The following is a 20,578-nucleotide window of genomic DNA, read 5'->3' on the forward strand; positions in this document are numbered from 1 at the left end:
CCTGATTCCTGTGATTCTCAGGGAGAGGAGGGTCCCAGGAGCTGGCAAACTGACTCAGGCCAGCTCTTGGAGCAGCACATTCAGTGGCCCCAATGGATGGGCCATCCTGGTCCCTGAGAAACAACTGAGGCACAGCCAAGGTCAGAAACATAATCACAGGAGCCAGCTCAAGGTGTGTCCCTTGATTTTAGAAGACTGTTCAGAAGACAAACTGAAGCACCAGACTGAGCAGAGCCAGTGCGGGAATGAGGCACAAAGCAGAAGTCTGCAAGGAATGGCTGGGGAATGCATATTCATGCGCACTCCCGAAAGCACGTGCTTCAGTGCTCCTCCTCTGAACTGGGCCTTGGCTGTGCTGCAAGGCGGGAATGCAGGCTTTGGTCTGAGCCAGCATCTAAAGGCCCTGGCAGGGGTCAGACCAAGGTAGACACCCGGGCTTGCAGGCAGCAAACACACTACTGACCCAGAGGGTCTTGGTGTGAGCCCAGGGAGGGAAGAGAATGGGGCAGAAGGGAGGAAAGACAGCCACATTCAGTCACATGTTATGAACAGGAGGGAGAAGAGCAGCAGGATTAATTGTCCGCCTTGTATTAGTGAGTCAGCTGAGACCAAGAAAATGAAAATAATGTTTACAAGGTCATACAGAATTCCAGACACCACAGAACTGAGTCTAAGGTGCAACTGACAAGACACAGCCATTCTTTCTTGGCTGCCGGGGAAGGGGATGATGCCCCAAATATGTGGGGGAGGTGGTGGTGGTAAGAGATGACTATGCAAAATATTCATTGTTAATGACCAGACTTTAACCCATGCTTAGTTAGGAAAGGGAGAATTCAGCCAGCCGCCCAGTCAGCAAATGTTTATGCATCCTAAGAGCCAAGCATCATGCTTAGTGCTGAGTACAGAATTCCCAACTCCTAGTTCTATCCCCTTGAGAATCTCTGGCTTAGAGACAGCTCAGCCAGATCCTTCTCCGTGCACCCTCAAGCCCTTCCCCCCTCACTTACACTGTTCCTCCACCCACTAGGCCCAGCCACCGCCTCCTCTCCTGCTGTGTCCGCTGCCTGGAAAGCTCCAGGCTTCTCCCTCATCTCCTTCAGGTCTCTGCTCAAATGTCAGCTCCTCAGAGAGGACATCCCTACCCTTCTAAAATAGCGGCACCACCCTTCATCATTCTCTCTCTTCTAATCCTGGTTTATTTTTTTCCTTCCTACCACTTACTACCATTTGCTATATTATACAGCCATATGTTGTCTATTATCGCCCTCTTCACTCCCTCCCCAACAAGACTTAAGCTCTGTAAAGGCTAGATGCTCCCTCAGTTTTGTTAAGTGATGCATACCTAGCACCTAGCACCTTGCGCTGTGCCTGGCACAGAGTTGCTCCTGGATAAATATTTGTTGACTGATGAACAAATGGCCACCTCTGAGAGACTTTCTCTGCCGCCCCCACCCCACGTCCTGGTCGCTCCTCCTCTGGGCTCCCCCAGTTCTCTGCACATCCCTCTGGTTGCCCTGACTGGGCCCGTTTTTCTCCTCTCTCCAGCCTCCCATGCAGGACGGTGAGCTCCCTGGGGTGCAGGAGCTTGTTTCAGTCATTTCTGACTCCCCGGCCTATAGTGCCAGGCCTGACACATCAGTCAGCCTCAAAAAGTGCTTGTGACTCAGTGACAGTGTAGACTAGGAGGAGGGAAAGTTCTTTTCTGAAGCAGAAATCCTGGAGGAAAGAGAAGCAGCAGAAATGGAACAAGTCAGACCATAGGCAGGAATCCATTCCCCGTGCCAGCCCACAAAAGCAGTGCCGAGCGGGCGAGCCTGAAGAGCCCCGGAGGACATTGTGCACGGACAGGCAGGTTCTGCCCGGAGTGGCTCGGCAAATAGAAGAAACCAAGCAAGAGAGAATGAAGTGGGTTTTTGAAACAGAACATACGTGCATAAACTGTGAAACAGATGCCGCAAAAACAGTTTCTGACCGGAAAATGAATGAAGAGGTCTCGTTTTGCCCCCCACCCCACCTAGCCCTAGGGTCACCTTGGAGGCCTGTGGGGTTTTAACTGGCGCCAATGTCATTGACCACTGAAGCTACAAATGGTGGCAAAGCTCAGGGAGTGGGAGACAGTCCATCTGGGGCTAAGGGGCTCCAAGACTGTGCTACCCACCTCTCCGTTGGCATCACAGGCCGTGTGTGTGTAGAAATAATCTTTGTCTGTGCAAGCTGGGCGCACGTTACAGGAAGAGGATCCTTTCTCTAAATTGCCAAAGCAAGAAGAAATATTTGGAGTTACATAAGAAAGTTGAGCTCCTGGCCTCTTCATGGCCCTGTAACTCCCAAGCCCCTGGGTGCACTGCCATACAGATATTGCCGGAAGTAGAAAATCCTGCACACTCACCCTTCCCCTTGCCTCAATAGTGTCATTTCCAGTTCCCCAACCCCGCTTAGGCTTCCCTTTGCACCTCTTCCAGGTGCTGATGAGAAACCACTGTTTGCCACTCCCCCTCTCCCACCCCATGGGGCAGGGGATGGAGAAGTGGCCTGGTCAAAGGACCAGCAAGGAGGGTAGATGGAGACAGCCTCTTGCAGGTTAACCACTGCCAACCCAAGTTCCCTGAAACCTGGGGAGGTTCAGAAAGTTCACCATCTTCCAGGTGCCTTAGTGTCGACTGTGGGTGTGGTTTTTCTACTCCTGAAGTGTTGAAGTAAAACATGACTTTGCTTTCATACTCATTCCAAGTCTTTCTATGAATGTTCTAAGATATGCCTAGAATGAAGGCCTTCCACCTTGGAAATTTCCTTTTCTCCAGGCAACCATTCTACACAAATCAGGTTTGTAATTTCCTTGGACTCCACACAAGGTTCTTCCCACTTGCCTCAACCCAAGCATCCCAACACTATTATTATTATTATTGAGATGGAGTTTCACTCTTGTCGTCCAGGCTGGAGTGCAATGGTGTGATCTTGGCTTACAACAACCTCTGTCTCCCAGGTTCAAGCGATTCTCCTGCCTCAGCCTCTTGAGTAGCTGGAATTACAGGCATGAGCCACCATGCCCGGCTAATTTTGTATTTTTGGTAGAGACGGGGTTTCTCCATGTTGGTCAGGCTGGTCTCGAACTCCTGACCTCAGGTGATGTGCCCTCCTCGACCTCCCAAAGTGCTGGGATTACAGGTGTGAGCCACCGCACCTGGACTCTTTATTATTATTTTATTGCTGCTATTTTTTAGAGACAGAGTCTTGTTCTGTTGCTGAGGCTGAACTGCAGTGGTGCAATCTTAGCTCACTGCAGCCTGAAACTCCTGGGCTCAAGTGATTCTCCGGCCTCCCGCACCGGCCCAGCACTATCTTTAACTCTTGATTTATACCTAATGAAAAATGTTAACTGCTGAGCATGGTGGCTCATGCCTATAATCCCAGCACTTTAGGATCTCTTGAGCCCGGGAATTCAAGACCAGCCTGGGCAACATGGCAAACCCTGCCTCTACAAAAAATACAAAAATTAGCCGGGCATGGCGGTACAGGCTTATAGTCCCAGCTACTTGATGCTGAGGCAGGAGAATTGCTTGGGCCCAGGAGGTTGAGACTGCAGTGAGCCATGATCATGCCATTGCATTCCAGCCTGGGCAATAGAGAGAGACTCAGGAAGGAAGGAAGGAAGGAAGGAAGGAAGGAAGGAAGGAAGGAAGGAAGGAAGGAAGGAAGGAAGGAAGGAAGGAAGGAAGGAAGGAAGGAAGGAAGGGAGGGAGGGAGGGAGGGAGGGAGGGAGGGAGGGAGGGAGGGAGGGAGGGAGGGAAAGAAACAGAAAAATGTGAACTATCAGTTTTCTTCTGCTGTCTGAATGTTCTCCTCATGTCTGTGTTAGCTCTGCTTTAACCCTTGAACATCTGGATAGCGAGAACTACATCTATGAATCTCTATTCGTTTTTTATTTTTTATTTTTTTTCATTCTTCCCATCACATGGGTTTGTTTTCTTTTCTCTCTCTCTCTCTCTTTTTTTTTCTTTCTTTTTTTTTTTTTTTTTTTTGGTAGAGACAGAGTCTCGCTATGTTGCCCAAGCTGGTCTTGAGCTCTTGGCTTCGAGCAATTCTCCCGCCTCAGCCTCCCAAAGTGCTGAGATTATAGGCAGGAGCCATTGTGCTTGACTCTCTCTTCAAAGCAGTGGGTTTAACTTGTTTTGAATTTAAAAACTCTTTTGAAAATCTGAAAAAAAGAGATGTTTCTCTCTACCTAGAACAAGATGCATAATTCAGCACAGAGGGACCCGTGGACTCCTGCTTTTGACTGACTTGGCCAGGAACAATGTGGGGAGGGAGAGAGGCTGAAAACATGGGGAGGTGCCAATTCCTAGGTCTAGAAAAATACAAGTTATGTGTTAGAAAATGCATTCTACACCAAGACCTTTCTCTGCTTGTCAAATATTTGCCCAACCTGACATCCTAGCTCTGGGTTTTAGCAAAAATGGCTCAGCTGTTTACACACTGATCTCTGTTAAGGTGGTTTTAATAAATGATTAACCAAGATGCTGAGACTGACCTCCTTTCCCAGCTTGGGTTTCATCAAGGTGTTTAAATTGGATGCCAGTCAAGTTTGGAAGATGGGCCTCTATGTTTGGTTGAGGGAGTGAAAAGTGACTTAAGTAGGATTGGCCCTGGGCAAAACTGGAAGAAAATAAAGTTTATCTCAGGGGCTCCAACTACTCTTTCTGCACCTGCCTCCATCTTTCAATATCCTCCCACCCCGCCCCCTGCCTCCAGGAGTACAATGTTCTTACTGGGATCTGTTTTATCAAAATAAAACATTTCTCCTGAGGGTTTCAGTACTGAATGGACACTGGCAACTGACAGGCACTCAGAATATATTTGTAAATGCATGGACCTTCTGTCAATCCCTGCACACACAGTCTATCATAGGCTATCATCAGAGTCTCCCTGCATTTTCCCAGTCTCTCACTGACCCTGTATTCTGGAAGAGTCAAGTCTCAAAAAATATGACTCTCTTTGTACCCCAAGATGGTGAAGTTGTCAACAAGTTGACCATGTTCCTCATAGTAAAAACTCACTGGCCAGGTGAGGTGGCTCACGCCTGTAATCCCAACACTTTGGGAGGCTAAGCAGGTGGATCACCTGAGGTCAGGAGCTCAAGACCAGACTGGCCAAGATGGTGAAACCCCGTCTCTACTAAAAATGGAAAAAATTAGCCGGGCATGGGGGTGGGCGCCTGTAATCCTAGTTACTCAGGAGGCTGAGGCAGGAGAATCACTTGAACTGGGAAGGCAGAGGTTGCAGTGAGCTGAGATCGTGCCATTGCACTCCAGCCTGGGCAACAAGAGGGAAACTCCATTTCAGAAAAAAAAAAAAAAGCCGGGCGCGGTGGCTCAAGCCTGTAATCCCAGCACTTTGGGAGGCCGAGGCAGGCGGATCACGAGGTCAGGAGATCGAGACCATCCCTGGCTAACATGGTGAAACCCCGTCTCTACTAAAAATACAAAAAACTAGCCGGGCGTGGTGGCGAGCGCCTGTAGTCCCAGCTACTCGGAGGCTGAGGCAGGAGAATGGCGTGAACCCAGGAGGCGGAGCTTGCAGTGAGCCGAGATCGCACCACTGCACCCCAGCCTGGGCGACACAGCGAGACTCCATCTCAAAAAAAAAAAAAAAAAAAAAAGAAAGAAAGAAAAAAAAAACTCACTTCTCAGTCAATGCGGCACATTGAGAAATCCGTGGCAGAAGGAAAATAGATTCCAAGAATTCAGACTCCCAACCTAATGCTTTTATAACATCACTCTGGATAAAAATCAGCGTACACAGAGTTGATCAAAACACTCCTATGCAGTTTTACTAGAACCACCTTGCCATTCAAACCCTGGCCCAACTGCTGGACCAGTAAAGGGAGCCAGAGATTTAGACTAACAAAGGTTGCTGTTGATAGAAGCAGAGTGGGGAGGAGGAATAAAAAATGCAAGTGGAAAAACAGGGATCTAGACTTACAGATAAAAACTTCCCCCAAGACCTAAAGATGTCTGTTTTGGTTGAAAACTGCACTCATTTGGCAAGATCTGTGTAGGTAAATATGACTTTTGTTTTAGGAATAGTGTAGAAACAAGCAATTCACAAGGTCAGTGACTGGTCTTGGCTGAGCAAACACATACTTCAACACCTGTGTGAAGTGTGGCATGTCTTTGTAGGGACAGGTGGGTCTGTTTGAGAGAGGGCCTCGTGCTGGGTTTACATTTAAACTGTGTAAGAAAGGAAAAGTAGAAGAGTTGTGAATGTTTCCAGGGGAAAAGATGGGACTGTTTCTCTCTCCCTTCTTGTTTGTTTCAGAACCTGTCTTAGAGATTGGCCCTCATACCAATGTCTGGACTGCCTGAGCAGAAAGTCATCCACTGGCACTGCCCATCTCACACCAGAGCCTCGATATCCCCTGGAACTCCCTCAGATGACCACGTCCTGTTTTTCAAATTGGAATGCTTTAGGAAGCTATCCTCAAACTGTAAAAACAGGCTGCTTCCAGCTGTCCCCTTACTTTCCCTAAGAGCAGTGGTTTGCAAATTGTGTTCTAAGGAACCCAAGATTTCCCAAAATGCCTGATTGGACTTCAATGAATGCTCTCAGGCTGATACAAGATTGTAATTTGCATCTTTAGATCTTGTTATCAAAATGTTTTTGTTCCTCAATATAGGCTCATGAAATTAACTTTGATAATAATTGTCATATGTTAACATGTATAAATTTATACATTTTAACTCTACTGTATCTACTGTTTATATTATAATCTTTTTTTTTTTTTTTTTTTTGAGGCTGAGTCTTGCTCTGTCGCCCAGGCTGGAGTGCAGTGGTGCGATCTCAGCTCACTGCAACCTCCACCTCCCGGGTTCAAGTGATTCTCCAGCCTCAGCCTTCCGAGTAGCTGGAATTACAAGCACATGCCCCCACACCCAGCTAATTTTTGTGTTTTTAGTAGAGATGGGGTTTTGACATGTTGGCCAGGCTAGTCTTGAACTCCTGACCTCAAGTGATTCCCCTGCCTTGGCCTCCCAAAGTGCTGGGATTACAGGCGAGAGCCACCACCCCTGGACTATATTATAATCTTATACAATGTTTCACGTAAAATTTCACCACTGCCCAGGTGCGGTGGCTCACACCTATAATCCTAGCACTTTGGGAGGCCAAGGTGGGCAGATTACCTGAGGTTAGGAGTTCGAGACCAGCCTGGTCAACATGGTGAAACCCCATCTCTACTAAAAATACAAAATTAGCCAGGCGTGGTGGCACATGCCTGTAATCACAGCTACTTGGGAGGCTGAGGCAGGAAAATTGCTTGAACCCAGGAGGCGGAGGTTGTGGTGAGCCGAGATCATGCCATTGCATTCCAGCACTCCATCCTGGGCAACAAGAGTGAAACTCCATCTCAAAAATAAATAAATAAATAAACATATAAATATAAATAAAAATTCACCACTTAAAAAATGACTGGACCGGACACAGTGTCTCATGTCTGTAATCCCAGCACTTTGGAAGACCGAGGCAGGAGGATCACTTTGAGGCCCGGAGTTCGAGACCAGCCTGGGCAACACAGTGAGACCCTGTTTCTACAACAGCAACAGAAAGATTGCAACCCTTTCCTTAGCTTTCCTAACCCCTCTAGCTCTGAGCTGCTTTTTCCTTTTGACATGACACCATGGCACTTTTTACCATCCCACATACTATATAATGTATTATATATGTGTCGTCTATTTCTTTTTGTTTATTGTCTCTCTTCCCCACACCCCCGAATGTAAACCCCATAAAAACAGAGACCTCTGTCTGTTTTGTTCTGATGTAGCCCAAGTACATAGAATAGGGCCTGGCAGACAGGAGAGGCTCAATATTTATTGAATGATTCATTTTTATTTCATTTTTTTAGAGACAGGGTCTCACTCTGTCACCCAGGCTATAGAGCGGTGGTGCGATCATGGCTCACTGAAGCCTCAACCTCCCAGGCCCAGTTGATCTTCCCGGTTCGACCTCCCAAAGTGCTGGGATTATAGGCTCATAGCTTGAGAGGCTGAGGCAGGAGGATCACTTAAGCCCAGGAGTTCAAGACCAGCCTGGGCAACCAGCAAGACCCCTGTCTCTATAAAAATAAAAACAAATAATGAGTTGGGTGTGGTGGGGCACGCCTGTAGTCTTAGCTACTCAGGAGACTGAGGCAGGAGGATTGCTTGGGATGGGGAGTTTGAGGCTGCAGTGAGCCATGATTGTACCACGGCACTGCAGCCTGGGTGATAAAGTGAGACCCTATCTCAAAAAAAAAAAAAAAAAATGACAAAGTGATTAATGGATATACGGATTGGCAAGGGTATTCCAGGATCCAGAAAGGAAGGGTTTAAGAATCATCATCCTCAGCTTGACCAGAAGGATGGCTCTATTCCCTGGTTTCTCCTTGTGTGGTACCCTCTATCCCCAAACTCCTCCCACCCTCAGAAACATCACCTGAGTATTTGTCAGGGTCACACTGGTGGCAAGAAGTTTCTCCTTTATTTGAATAAGAGTTGGCTGGACAAAGTTTGCAGAAAGAGGAGCCCTTCTTGGATGCATACGTGCCGGGTTTGCAGGGGAAGCATTCTGAAGTGTAGGCCACCCCTAGGGAGGAGGAAGAGTCAGAAAAGCAAGGATTCAGCCTGGAGACTGAGTCCCCAGGAGACTGCAAAGTCAAGAGCCCAGGGAGTCAGTAACCCCGGTCTCAGTACCTGTTATGGCGATGTTTCTCACCAGCACAGGCTTAGATACTCTGGACCATACTGAGAAGGCTGTGGTTCTCCAATAGAGGACATTATTGCCTCGATTTAGCTCCACCTAAAAACCACAAACAGGAGCATTCATTCATCACAGAGAGAAATCTCGCTAATCTGTTGGTATAGCCTCTTGTTGGGACGACTCCTCTTACTAACTGCATGGTAATGCTTCTTCTGACCCTCTTCCTCCTCGTCCTCAGCTCTGCCCTTCCTCCCAACTTAGCACAGCTCCTCTCTCTTTCTAAGCCTCCTCTTACAACCCTTCCACTGCTCCCTGGATCACATATACCACGAGCATCTCTTATGGTGAGACCAGTAAAGAGACCTGAGGATCCTGACAATAGGGTGACTGGAACTCCCTCATTCTTCTGTGGTTTTGCAGGAGACAGCCCGCCTCCCCAGAAGTCCCAGTCTTAAAGCTGGAAAGCTGCTGGTCTTTGCAGTCAAGCCATAGAAGCGACAAGTCAGCTCCCACCCATATTCTGTCAATGCTAGAGGACAGCAACTACAGCATCTTCATCATATCACACTCCTGCCCTCCAGGGACATCAGGGTGGAGGCTCAGACTGGGAGGAAGCACTCTCTGAGGAAGGCCCCTGGGTCCCTTTTCTGGGATCTCTGGGAGAAGGCTGGTGTGATACTCACACTGTGGAATTCCCATCCTTTCTCTGTGGTCTTCATCCACCTGGAGTCATCTGCATTGGGCTGGCACTGGTCATTCTGAACCTGACATAAAAGAGTTTGGAACCAGAGTCTCAGCTTTCTAAGGAAATGGATATCTTTCCCCACATTGCACCAGTCCTCCAGAGGGCCCTTCTTTATATGGGAAGAGTTGCCAATTTCCTTTAGGGACAGAGCTCAAAACACATGAGCCTCAAAGTAGGGCAGGAATTAGTCGCACACACAAAATGAGCATTGACACCAAAGAAGTAACTTGTAAGTCAAATGTGCTGTTTTCATGTCTGAGCCGGATAAAACACTTAGAAATCTCCCAGACAACTCTTCCCCCAAGAGTCCTTTCACTTTTGCCTTTTCTCCTTGCCTCCTGGGGCCTCAGCTCATTTTGCCCACAGCTCTCTCCAGAGGGAAAACAACAGTGATTTCCCAAGCAGGGCTACACTCACGGTGGATTCCTTAAATGGATCTGAGCCCCAGAGAGACTTTAGCTCCCACCCTCCACCTTGGCTAGGGGCTTACAAAAAACTCAAAGATGATGCTGGAGTCTGGGTAGTAGTATTCGAAGTTAACGGTGCCGGATTGCTTCAGGTTGACAGCGTACATCAGTGTGGCTGTGCATTCGTCCGTGTTGGAGGCGATGTAGTCGCCCTGGGGAACCCACTTGGACCTGTGAAGGAACAGGAACCAGGTTTACAGGCAGGAGCACAGCCCACCAGGCTTCGTGCCGTGTGCAGGTCTCATGTTCTGCTGGGTCTTTGGGAATTTTCAGGCTTGTGATTCACAAACTGAAACTTGGACCTGAAAATGCTCAGTGAAGAAAGACAAAAGAAGCTCTCAGGTAGGTCAAGGACCTGGAGTGCAGCTAAGAAGAGGAAGGCAGACAGGTGAGGAAGACAAGCAGGCTTGCCTCCACATTGTGCAGAACTACCTGGGATACGGGTGGCAGGTGAAGTTGGGGAGGGATAACTTTTCTTTTTTTCTGAGGCAGAGTCTTGCTCTGTCTCCCAGGCTGGAGTGCAGTGGCATGGCCTCAGCTCTCCACAACCTCTGCCTCCCGGGTTCAAGTGATTCTCCTGTCTCAGCCTCTCGAGTAGCTAGGGTTACTGGCATGCACCACCACACCCGGCTAATTTCTGTATTTTTTTTAGTAGAGACAGGTTTTCACCATGTTGGCCAGCCTGGTCTTGAACTCCTGACCTCAAGTGATCCACCCACCTCAGCCTCCCAAAGGGCTGGGATTACAGGCATGAGCCACTGCACCCACTCAGGGAGGGGTGACATTTATTGGTTGCTTACTACCTCCAGGCATTGCACTATGTGCTTTATATTCGTGATTTCTTTTCATCAATAAGAGGAAATGTTTTTCCTGTTTAATAGATGATGAAACTGGGGCTTGGAGAGTGCCAAGCCCAATATTATGAAGCCAGCGAGTGGCAGGGCTGAGATCCGGTCTGCCAAACTCTAAAGCTGTCAAATAACTCAGTAGACACAGACATTCTTCAGAACTCAGACATCCACCCAGTCTAGTCTACCTGTTTTTCCAGAAATGTCTACTATAAAGATGCCACATGTAAATGGTTTTTATGGAAAGTGGGAGGGCCAGAGAACCCCGGAGACAGCCGACCTGGTCATGTCTGTTTTGTCTCCTAAATACGTGTTCACTCTATCCACCCTGTGCTCTCCCTGTGCTCACCACCACACCATCTATGAACTAGCTCCCAAACTTGTCTCCCTGAAGCCAGTCCCGCATCCTCCTAGCCCTCTCCATGCTGCAGCCCAGCAGACAGATCCTCCGGATAGACATCTGACCATGGCACTCCCTTGCTTCAAATTAAAACCCCTGGGACTGACTCTCTGTGGCCCTTAGGATAGGGTACAGATTCCTGATGCACTCTTTATACTCCAACTCTATGACATTTCTTTCAATTCCTCTGCCAAACTTTCTCTTACCTCTGGGCCTCCTGACATCCTCTTCCCTGTTCCTGGAACAAACTTCCTCCTCTCTCTCTCGGTTTAACTCCTACACTGTCTTAAATGCCACTTAATCTAAAAAGTCTTCCTTGATTCTATCTGCTTCTGCTATGGGTGCCCTTAGTTCTCTTTGCTCCCCTTCTCATAGCCATAATCCCACGATATTTTATTTATTTTTAGTATATTATGAAATATTTAAGACCTATACAATGTTATAATGAACATTCACCGACCCACCACCCTGCTTAAGAAATTCAACACAGGCCGGGCGCGGTGGCTCAAGCCTGTAATCCCAGCACTTTGGGAGGCCGAGACGGGCGGATCACGAGGTCAGGAGATCGAGACCAGCCTGGCTAATACGGTGAAACCCCGTCTCTACTAAAAAAATACAAAAAACTAGCCGGGTGAGGTGGCGGGCGCCTGTAGTCCCAGCTACTCGGGAGGCTGAGGCAGGAGAATGGCGTAGACCCGGGAGGCGGAGCTTGCAGTGAGCTGAGATGCGGCCACTGCACTCCAGCCTGGGCGACAGAGCGAGACTCTGTCTCAAAAAAAAAAAAAAAAAAAAAAAAGAAATTCAACACAGCAGAAGCCTCTGTGTACCCTCCGCTAACCTCATCTGAGCCTTTTCCTGGGACACACTGCCTTCCCCACTGCCAAGTGACCGCTTTCCTGAATCTGGTGTTTAACATGCGCATGCGGTTTTCTACAGGTATGTATCTCTAAACAATATACTGTACGGTAGTGCTTGGCATGTTTTAAAGCTTCACATAAATGGTATTATATTTACAGGCTCTGAAACTCGCTTTGGGAAGGGAGGGACTTCAATATACTAACTGTGAGATTCATCCATATTCACACACCCAGCTCTTCTGGCTTCGTCTTTACTACTGCATAACATTCCTTTGCATGACTCTACCATATTTATTTGTGCATCACTCATTGATGGACATTTGGATTGTTTGCAGTTTCGTGTGCACATTCTGCTGTGTTCCTGTCTCCTTAGGCACATGTCTGAGTAGAATGCCTGGGAGGAGAACTGTATGTGAGCCTCCCATTTACCAGCGACTGCTGCACTGTTCCTGTTGCTCCACATCCTCTCCAAATTTGAAACTGTCAGACCTTAAAATTGTTGCCAATATTATGTGAGGGAAGAGACCAAATTTACCTTGCTCACTAAAGTATTCCCAGTACCAGCTTGAGCCTGGCACATAGTGGGGACGTGCGGGGTTAAAGAGTTGAACGTGGAAACAGGTAATCAAACACCATCACACTATTGCACTGTTTTGCCTGAGATCAGCCCAGGTTTCCAGTTGCTTGGTAATGGTCAGTTGGGTGGGCATGGTGGCTCACGCCTGTAATCCCAACACTTTGGGAGGCTGAGGCAGGGATCACCTGAGGTCAGGGGTTCGAGACCATGGAGACCAGCCTGACCAATATGGTGAAACCCCATCTCTACTAAAAATGCAAAAATTAGCTGGGTGTGGTGGCGCATGCCTGTAATCCCAGCTACTCAGGAGGCTGAGGCAGGAGAATTGCTTGAACCCGGAAGGCGGAGGCTGCAGTGAGCCGAGATCGTGCCATTGCACTCCAGCCTGGGTGATAAAGTGAGACTCCATCTCAAAATAATAATAATAATAATAATAATAATAATAATAATAGCCAGTTAAAGGAACCTCAGATTAGTCCACAGATTTCCCCCCTGCGTTTGCCAGAACAACATGGTTATTTTCAGCTCTTTGACAGTCAGTGTTATTCTCAAAACGAAAACATATAACATGAGCTTATCCAAAATATTACAGCTAACTTAATAGCATTGATTTCTCCTTGTGGAAAGAGATAACCTTTAATGCTCATGTGCTCAACGACGTCAGCTATAAATAACTCTTGAAGTTTGATGAATAATTAAAAAGATGCCATAAGTGGGTTACATTTGCAAAGTACATCGCAATTCTGATTTTTGTCAGAGTTGCCCCTGGTGAAGACATTTCATATTCAATAATAACAACATGTTTTGATTGATTTCTAGTGTCAGGCATCGCTCTAAATTCTTTAAAAGTATCATCTCATCGATCCTTACCTCAACCTATTAGAGTACTATTTTTATCATCATTTGTAGACTGAAGAAACTAAAGCCCAGAAGTGCTTAGGAAACTTACCCTAGGTCATCCAGTTGTGATCTGCATATAATGTTTTTCATTTTTAATGTTTACATTTCTCTCTCATTCTTGTTTCACTGTCACAGTCTTTGAGCGTCTGCTCAATTTTTTCCACTAATATATGACATTCTTTCTATTACTCCCACATCACTCCTGTTCCCTTAGCTTATGCTAGTCTCTGATCTCAGACTGTTGCCAGTACCTTAGCCCTGGGACATCAACCCACGACCCATGGAGGATCCCTGAAGGCTCAGGATCCTGCCATGGAGACTCCATTCAGCTGGTCTGTTTTGTCCCCAATTATTTATTTTGTCTATTTTGGGCCAGACACTATGTTAGATGCTGGAGACACAGTGATGAACAAGACAAGTATGATCCTTTCCCGCTTGGGGCTTGCATTCGCTTTCTAGTTGAGGAGACAGCAGCTTAACTAATCACACAATCACATAGGAATGACGGTGGTAAGTGCCATTGGAGAAATTCAGGATGATACAAGAGCGTGTAACAGGAGTCTATGGGGCCAGGGATGGTTTCTTTGAGGAAATGATTTTTAGGTAGAGACGTGAGGGTTAAGTAGGAGTCATAGAAGAGGGGACAGAGAGTCACATGTTCAAATGCCCTGAGGGTAAGGAGTGCGATGGTCAGTGTGGCTGGAACACAGCAAGCGAAGACAGCAGGTACTTGGGAGAGGCTGGGGAAACGGGCAGAGGGCAGGGCAGCAGGGCCCTGCAGGCTGTGGGAAGGTAGTGGACATTGTCCCAAAAGCAATTGGTAGCCATTGAATCTAGGGTTTTTAGCAGGAAATTATTGTGACCGGATTTAAGGAGATGAGGCTGGGTGTAGTGGCTCACACCTGTAATCCCAGTACTTTGGGAGGCCGAGGTGGAAGGATCATTTGAGCCCAGGAGTTTGAGTCCAACCTAGGCAACGTACTGTGACCCTGTCTCTAGAAAAAATAAGAAGTTCGCCAGGTGTGGTGGCATGTGCCTGCAGTCCCAGCTACGTGGGAGGTTGAGGTGGGAGGAAGGTTTCAGCCCGGGGAGGTTGAGGCTGCAGTGAGCTGTGATTGGGCCATTGCACTCCAGCCTAGGTGACAGAGTGAGACTTTGTTTCTAAAAAAAAAAAAAAGAAAGAAAGAAAAGAAAAGAAAAAAAGAAAGATGAATCTGGCTCTTGCTGAGTGGACAGGCCTGGAAGAGGCTGGGAATGGAAGCAGGAGACCAGCTTGGAGTCTCCTGAGGCAGAGCAGGCAGGATTTGGGTGGTTGCACAGCTGAATAGGAAAGCCAAATACTTGCGCTCTAGGTATCAGCTCAATTATTGCCTTTCTGAGGGATGACGGGAAAACCACAAAAACCTCTCCAGATGGTCATTTCCTCTCCATTGAGGGAGAAATATCCTCTTCCTCCCTCCCAGGGATGTCGTGGGATGCCTTAAGACGCAGGCCCTGAAATAGTCCGTGCTGTGGAAACACAAGTTGTTATTAACCCGCCCACATCCTGGCTTGCTGAGAGATAATGATTTCTGGACTCTCGGTGCAGTCCCCAGAGCGAGAATACATCCTTCCTTTACATGGCTAGGAACTGACTGAGCCAGGTCTGTACCTTGTCCAGGGCCTAATGACAGTCTCCATTAGGACTCAAATGGGGGTTGGTTGTCTTAACCCACACATTCCTGCTCCTTCCAGCTTTAAAGCTCTCTAGCTTTATCTCTGCCTCCAGTGTCGTCATGCTAATGAATTTGACACTTCAAATTGAACTCTAAAATAACATAACATTAAAATTGACTACAGATTAAATAGCCACTGCTTGGCTTAGACAAGATTTAAGTATAGGAATGGGAGACATTGCTCCCAGTTTTTAGAAATCCAAGTGTAATACAATTCTTGAGTTCTTTTTATCCATTTGATTGTTTGGGTATAAATGAAACTTTCATTTACTTTCCTCCTGTATTCACTGTCAATATTTAATAAGGAACAATATGACTGCCTTTCACATCCCCATATCGCCCCTATTTTCGCTCCCTAAGACCCAATATTGCCTTGCCCGTAATAAATGTTATTTGATTGTGGCATTATGGAGCAGTGGAAGCTTGGGTTTGAATTTCAGTCTCGCCAGCTGTAAGCCAGATAACAAAGGGCAGGTCATAACCTTGCTGAGCTTCCAGTTCCTCGTCTCTGTAATAGAAATAGTAATGCCTATTTCACAGGGTTCTTGTGAGAATTAGAGAAAATAATATACGTAAAGCATCCAGAATAGTGCCTGGCCTACAAAATACATATCTGAAATAGATATCCGGTTCTCCAAGCATCCTGGACTGAGCTTTCCAAGAAAATTTTCTAGTTACTGGGGTCTCACAGCATTTGGAAGATTTCAGCCAGCACTGAGCAAAGGCTAGACAGAATCAGTTTTAGAAGTTAGCACCCAAAATGGCTCATGCCTGGAATACCAGCACTTTGGGAGGCTGAGGCGGGTGGATCACCTGAGGTCAGGAGTTTGAGACCAGCCTGGCCAACATGGTGAAACCCCATCTCTACTAAAAAAATACAAAAAGATTAGCTGGGCATTATGGCACACACCTGTAATCCCAGCTACTCAGGAGGCTGAGGCAGGAGAATCGCTTGAACCTGGGAGCTGGGGGTTGCAGTGAGCTGAGATGGCACCACGGCACTCTAGCCTGGGTGACAGAGTGAGATTCTGTCTCAAAAAAAAAAAAAAAAAAAGTTAGCACCCAAGCCGGGAAAATACCCAAGCTTTGCATATTGTGTTCCAGTTAAGCTGAGAAAGTATATTGGCTGATCCAAAATTCCGTGGTGGAATCCAGTTGTGTTTTTTTGGTTTTCGTTTTTCTTTTCCTTTCTTTTTTTTTTTAAGACGGAGTTTCGCTCTTGTTACCCAGGCTGGAATGCAATAGTACGATCTCCGCTCACTGTAACCTCTGCCTCCCAGTTCAAGCGATTCTCCTGCCTCAGCCTCACGAGTCACTGGGATTACAGGCGCCTGCCACCATGCCCGGCTAATTTTTTGTATTTTTAGTAGAGACGGGGTTTCACCATGGCCAGGCTGGTCTTGAACTCCTGACCTCAGGTAATCCACCCGCCTTGGCCTCCCAGAGTGCTGGGATTACAGGCATAAGCCACCGCACCCAGCCGGTTTTTGTTTTTAATTGAGACAGGGTCTTGCTCTGTTATCCAGGGGTATGGTGGTGTGATCATAGCTCACTCTAACCTTGAATTCCTGGGCTCAAGTCATCCTCTTGCCTCAGCCTCTTGAGTAGCTGGGACTACAGACATGCACCACCACACCTGGCAAATTTTTTAACTTTTTGTAGAGACAGGGTCTCGCTATGTTTCCCAGGCTGGTCTCAAACTCTTGGTCTCAGGCAATCCTCCCACATCAGCCTGTCAAAGTACTGGGATTACAGGGGCGAGTCACTGTGCCCAGCTCCAACTGGGTTTTGTTTTAAATAGACTGGGCCATTTAACCCTTGTCCCCTTGTCCACTCTCTTATTTTCCCATGTTTTTTACCTCCCACAAATGCCTGTCCATCACTGGTAAGTTTAGGCCAGTAAGAGTGGGCCAGGCAGAGTCACATCCACCAGTCCTATGGGCATGGCTACAGGCCTCACCCTGGCAGCCTGGCTTCCTCTTCCCTCCCTCCTCCCTGCCTAGCCTGAGGGGCCATGGAGGAGGCTGCCCAGTGTGCCCTGCAGCCCCTTCCCCAGTGGGCTGGGGATGGGGTGGGTGTGTGTGCAAACTCACGAAGTGCAGTTCCCGGTGGACTCAGCGGCACTGTCATCCAGCTCCATGTTGGCTGAGAGGCTGGCAAAGCCATGGGGCAGCTCATCCCACTCATCAAACCGAATGCCTGTGCCGAGGGAGTAGCGGCCCTCAGCGCATGGCTTACACGACTGGTCCTTCATATCCAGAAACTCCCCGGCGTTGCAAGAGAAGGCTGGAAAACGGCAGAGACAAGGCAGGGCAGTGAGGTCACGCTTTGAGCAATTGAAGGGAGGAGTGCTGGGTTGGGATCTAGGAGTTTGGCCCACTAAGGTTTAGGGCCGTGGCATTTACTGTGTGATTTTATTTTATTTTTCTTAAAAATTTTTTTTTTTCAGCGGTGATATTCCTTGCTATGTGTGATTCTATTTGTATGGAATGGCCAAAAGAGGCGAAGCCATGGAGACAGAAAGTAGATTTGTGGTTGCCAGGGGCTGGGGGGAGGGGCCTGGGGAGAGATTGCTAATAATATGAGGTTTCTTTGTAGGATGATTAAAATGTGAAATAAGAGTGATGGGCCGGGCGCGGTGGCTCAAGCCTGTAATCCCAGCACTTTGGGAGGCCGAGACGGGCGGATCACGAGGTCAGGAGATCGAGACCATCCTGGCTAACACGGTGAAACCCCGTCTCTACTAAAAAATACAAAAAAAACTAGCCGGGCGAGGTGGCGGGCGCCTGTAGTCCCAGCTACTCGGGAGGCTGAGGCAGGAGAATGGCGTGAACCCGGGAGGCGGAGCTTGCAGTGAGCTGAGATCCAGCCACTGCACTCCAGCCTGGGCGACAGAGTGAGACTCCGTCTCAAAAAAAAAAAAAAAAAAAAAAAGAGTGATGATGGTTGCTGTGAATATTCCAAAAACCACTGAATTTTATCCTTAAAGGAATGAATTTCATGGCATATAAATTATATACCAATAAAGCTGCTATTAAAAAAAAAAATAGATCTAGGGCCATGGATACTCTGCCTTGCTGTGGGACTTTGGGCTTGTCCCTGGCACTCATTTCCTTTGGAGAGGTGCCCTGACCTTTCTGAGAGCTCTCTGTTGAAGAGGATGCCAAGGTCTCTTGTGCTGACCCCTCTGAACGGCATATGGCTCTTCAGCCTTGAATTTCTCCCTTGAGCCTCTGGCCTCTGCCTTTCTGGTTGTACTGTCACCATGCTAGGTGGGATTCTCATGACCTGTTAACTCAATCATTGCAATATCCTCCTAAATAGTTCCCTATTCTTATTTTTGCTCATTCTGTGGTCAGAGATACCTTTCTAAAACACTGATATGATCAGGCACAATGGTTCATGCCTGTAAACCCAACATTTTGAAAGACAAAGGCAGGAGGATCACTTGAGCCCAGGAGTTTGAGGCCAACCTGGGCAACACAGTGAGACCCTGTCACTACAAAAAAAAAATGTTTAAAGTAGCTGGGAGTGGTGGCATGTGCCTGTAATCCTAGCTACTCAAATGGCTGAGGTAGGAAAATTAGGCCGGGCGCGGTGGCTCAAGCCTGTAATCCCAGCACTTTGGGAGGCCGAGACGGGCGGATCACGAGGTCAGGAGATCGAGACCATCCTGGCTAACACGGTGAAACCCCGTCTCTACTAAAAAATACAAAAAACTAGCCGGGCGCGGTGGCGGGCGCCTGTAGTCCCAGCTACTCGGGAGGCTGAGGCAGGAGAATGGCGTGAACCCGGGAGGCGGAGCTTGCAGTGAGCTGAGATCCGGCCACTGCACTCCAGCCTGGGCGGCAGAGCAAGACTCCGTCTCAAAAAAAAAAAAAAAAAAAAAAAAAAAAAAAAAAGAATGAAAGCAATCTCAATCTTTCCTAATGACTGATTGTGGCTGATGAGCGAGTATAGATTGGAGAGACATACACAGGCAAAATGAAAATGTATGCAAACAGAAAAGAATATCTGAGTGCACACAGCTGGCGTTGCTTATGCTGTATCCACTGATGGGATTTAAATTCCTTTAAAAAATGAAAGCAAATTCAGATATCCAGTTTGCATTCATGAAATACTTCTGCACCAAATCTCATAAGGGTCTGGGATGTGGGGACTAATTGGGGAAAAGATCTGATTCCTTAATGCATTTGCTCTGCCAGGAAGGGCCCAGATTGGATGGCAGGAGACTTGGGGGAGAGACCAAAGCTGAGTGACAGGGAGGCCCTGAGCAGGACAGCTGCTTACAGCACTCGGTGCCCTTGACGGGGTCGGGCAGGCTGGTGCACAGGCCCGGGGTATGCGGCACGGCGACCCTCCACCTGGAACCCGTGCTGTCACACGCGGTGTACTCATAGTGGTACTCAGACTGCAGGGGAGAGAACAGTGGGCAAAATGTGCATTAGCAGTGATCAAACATTAAGAGTTTCCCACCCACTTCCTGCCCAGCACATGGCCACTGATGTTCATCCTCTCAGAAATGGGCCCTGGGAGCCCCGGCAGGGAGCTGATGATTATGAGCCGAGTAGAAGAACTACAATGATTTGGATCATTCCTTTCCACCCAGCCACAGTCTAGTCCCTAGAAATCATTTTTGTGTGTGACTGTCTTTGTTGTTATGTTTAAGTAATATCCTTATGGAGCAGAGGAATGTGGGAAGGTAACTAAGGAACAAGCTAGAAATAGGTGGAGTTTTTCTTATTCTAAAGTGTAGCATTTATGAACGAGGACGTTCTAAATGGAAGGATGTTCTAAATGGAAGCCTTAGTCCACAAAAAATTTACAAAGCCTCGTTACAGAAGTGGTATGTATTTCTATTTCCCTGTGTTTCTTTTTTTTTTCCTTTTTTTTTTTTTTTTCTTTTTTTGAGACGGAGTCTCGCTCTGTTGCCCAGGCTGGAGGGCAGTGGCACCATCTTGGCTCACTGCAACATCTGCCTTCCGGGTTCAAGCAATTCTTCTGCCTCAGCCTCCCAAGTAGCTGACACTACAGGTGCCCGCCACCACGCCAGGCTAATTTTTGTATTTTTAGTAGAGACGGGGCTTCACCATGTTAGCCATGCTGGTCTCAAACTCCTGACCTTGTGATCCTCCTACCTTGGCCTCCCAAAGTGCTGGAATTACAGGCATGAGCCACTGCACCTGGCCCTATTTCCCTGTGTTTCTTATGCTCCTTTCCACTCAGAAAGACTACGAATTCCCAATTGCATTTTATGAAAATATTATATTTGGCCGAGGCAGGTGATGTGCTCTCACTTGAGCCTGTTCATCCCTGATTCGTCTGTGCAATGGGAAACT

The 20,578-nt window shown here is 47.6% G+C and overlaps 1 protein-coding gene across 6 annotated transcripts in view; it reads right to left on the minus strand.

Moving 5' to 3' along the window:
• The window catches only part of LOC697670 (endosome/lysosome-associated apoptosis and autophagy regulator 1), an 87,575-nt gene that overhangs the window by 15,892 nt on the left and 51,105 nt on the right, over positions 1-20,578 (minus strand). For all 6 annotated transcript variants that reach the window (XM_028830731.2, XM_077952129.1, XM_028830725.2 and 3 more), the window contains 7 exons: positions 19,530-19,650; positions 17,333-17,525; positions 9,966-10,113; positions 9,414-9,494; positions 8,724-8,829; positions 8,467-8,616; positions 2,159-2,247 (listed from right to left, as the gene is read on the minus strand). In XM_028830731.2, coding sequence (XP_028686564.2) covers positions 2,159-2,247; positions 8,467-8,616; positions 8,724-8,829; positions 9,414-9,494; positions 9,966-10,113; positions 17,333-17,525; positions 19,530-19,650 — 888 coding nt within the window. The remainder of the gene's footprint in view (positions 1-2,158; positions 2,248-8,466; positions 8,617-8,723; positions 8,830-9,413; positions 9,495-9,965; positions 10,114-17,332; positions 17,526-19,529; positions 19,651-20,578) is intronic.

Source organism: Macaca mulatta, chromosome 1, assembly GCF_049350105.2.
Source record: "Macaca mulatta isolate MMU2019108-1 chromosome 1, T2T-MMU8v2.0, whole genome shotgun sequence".
Lineage (NCBI taxonomy): Eukaryota > Metazoa > Chordata > Mammalia > Primates > Cercopithecidae > Macaca > Macaca mulatta.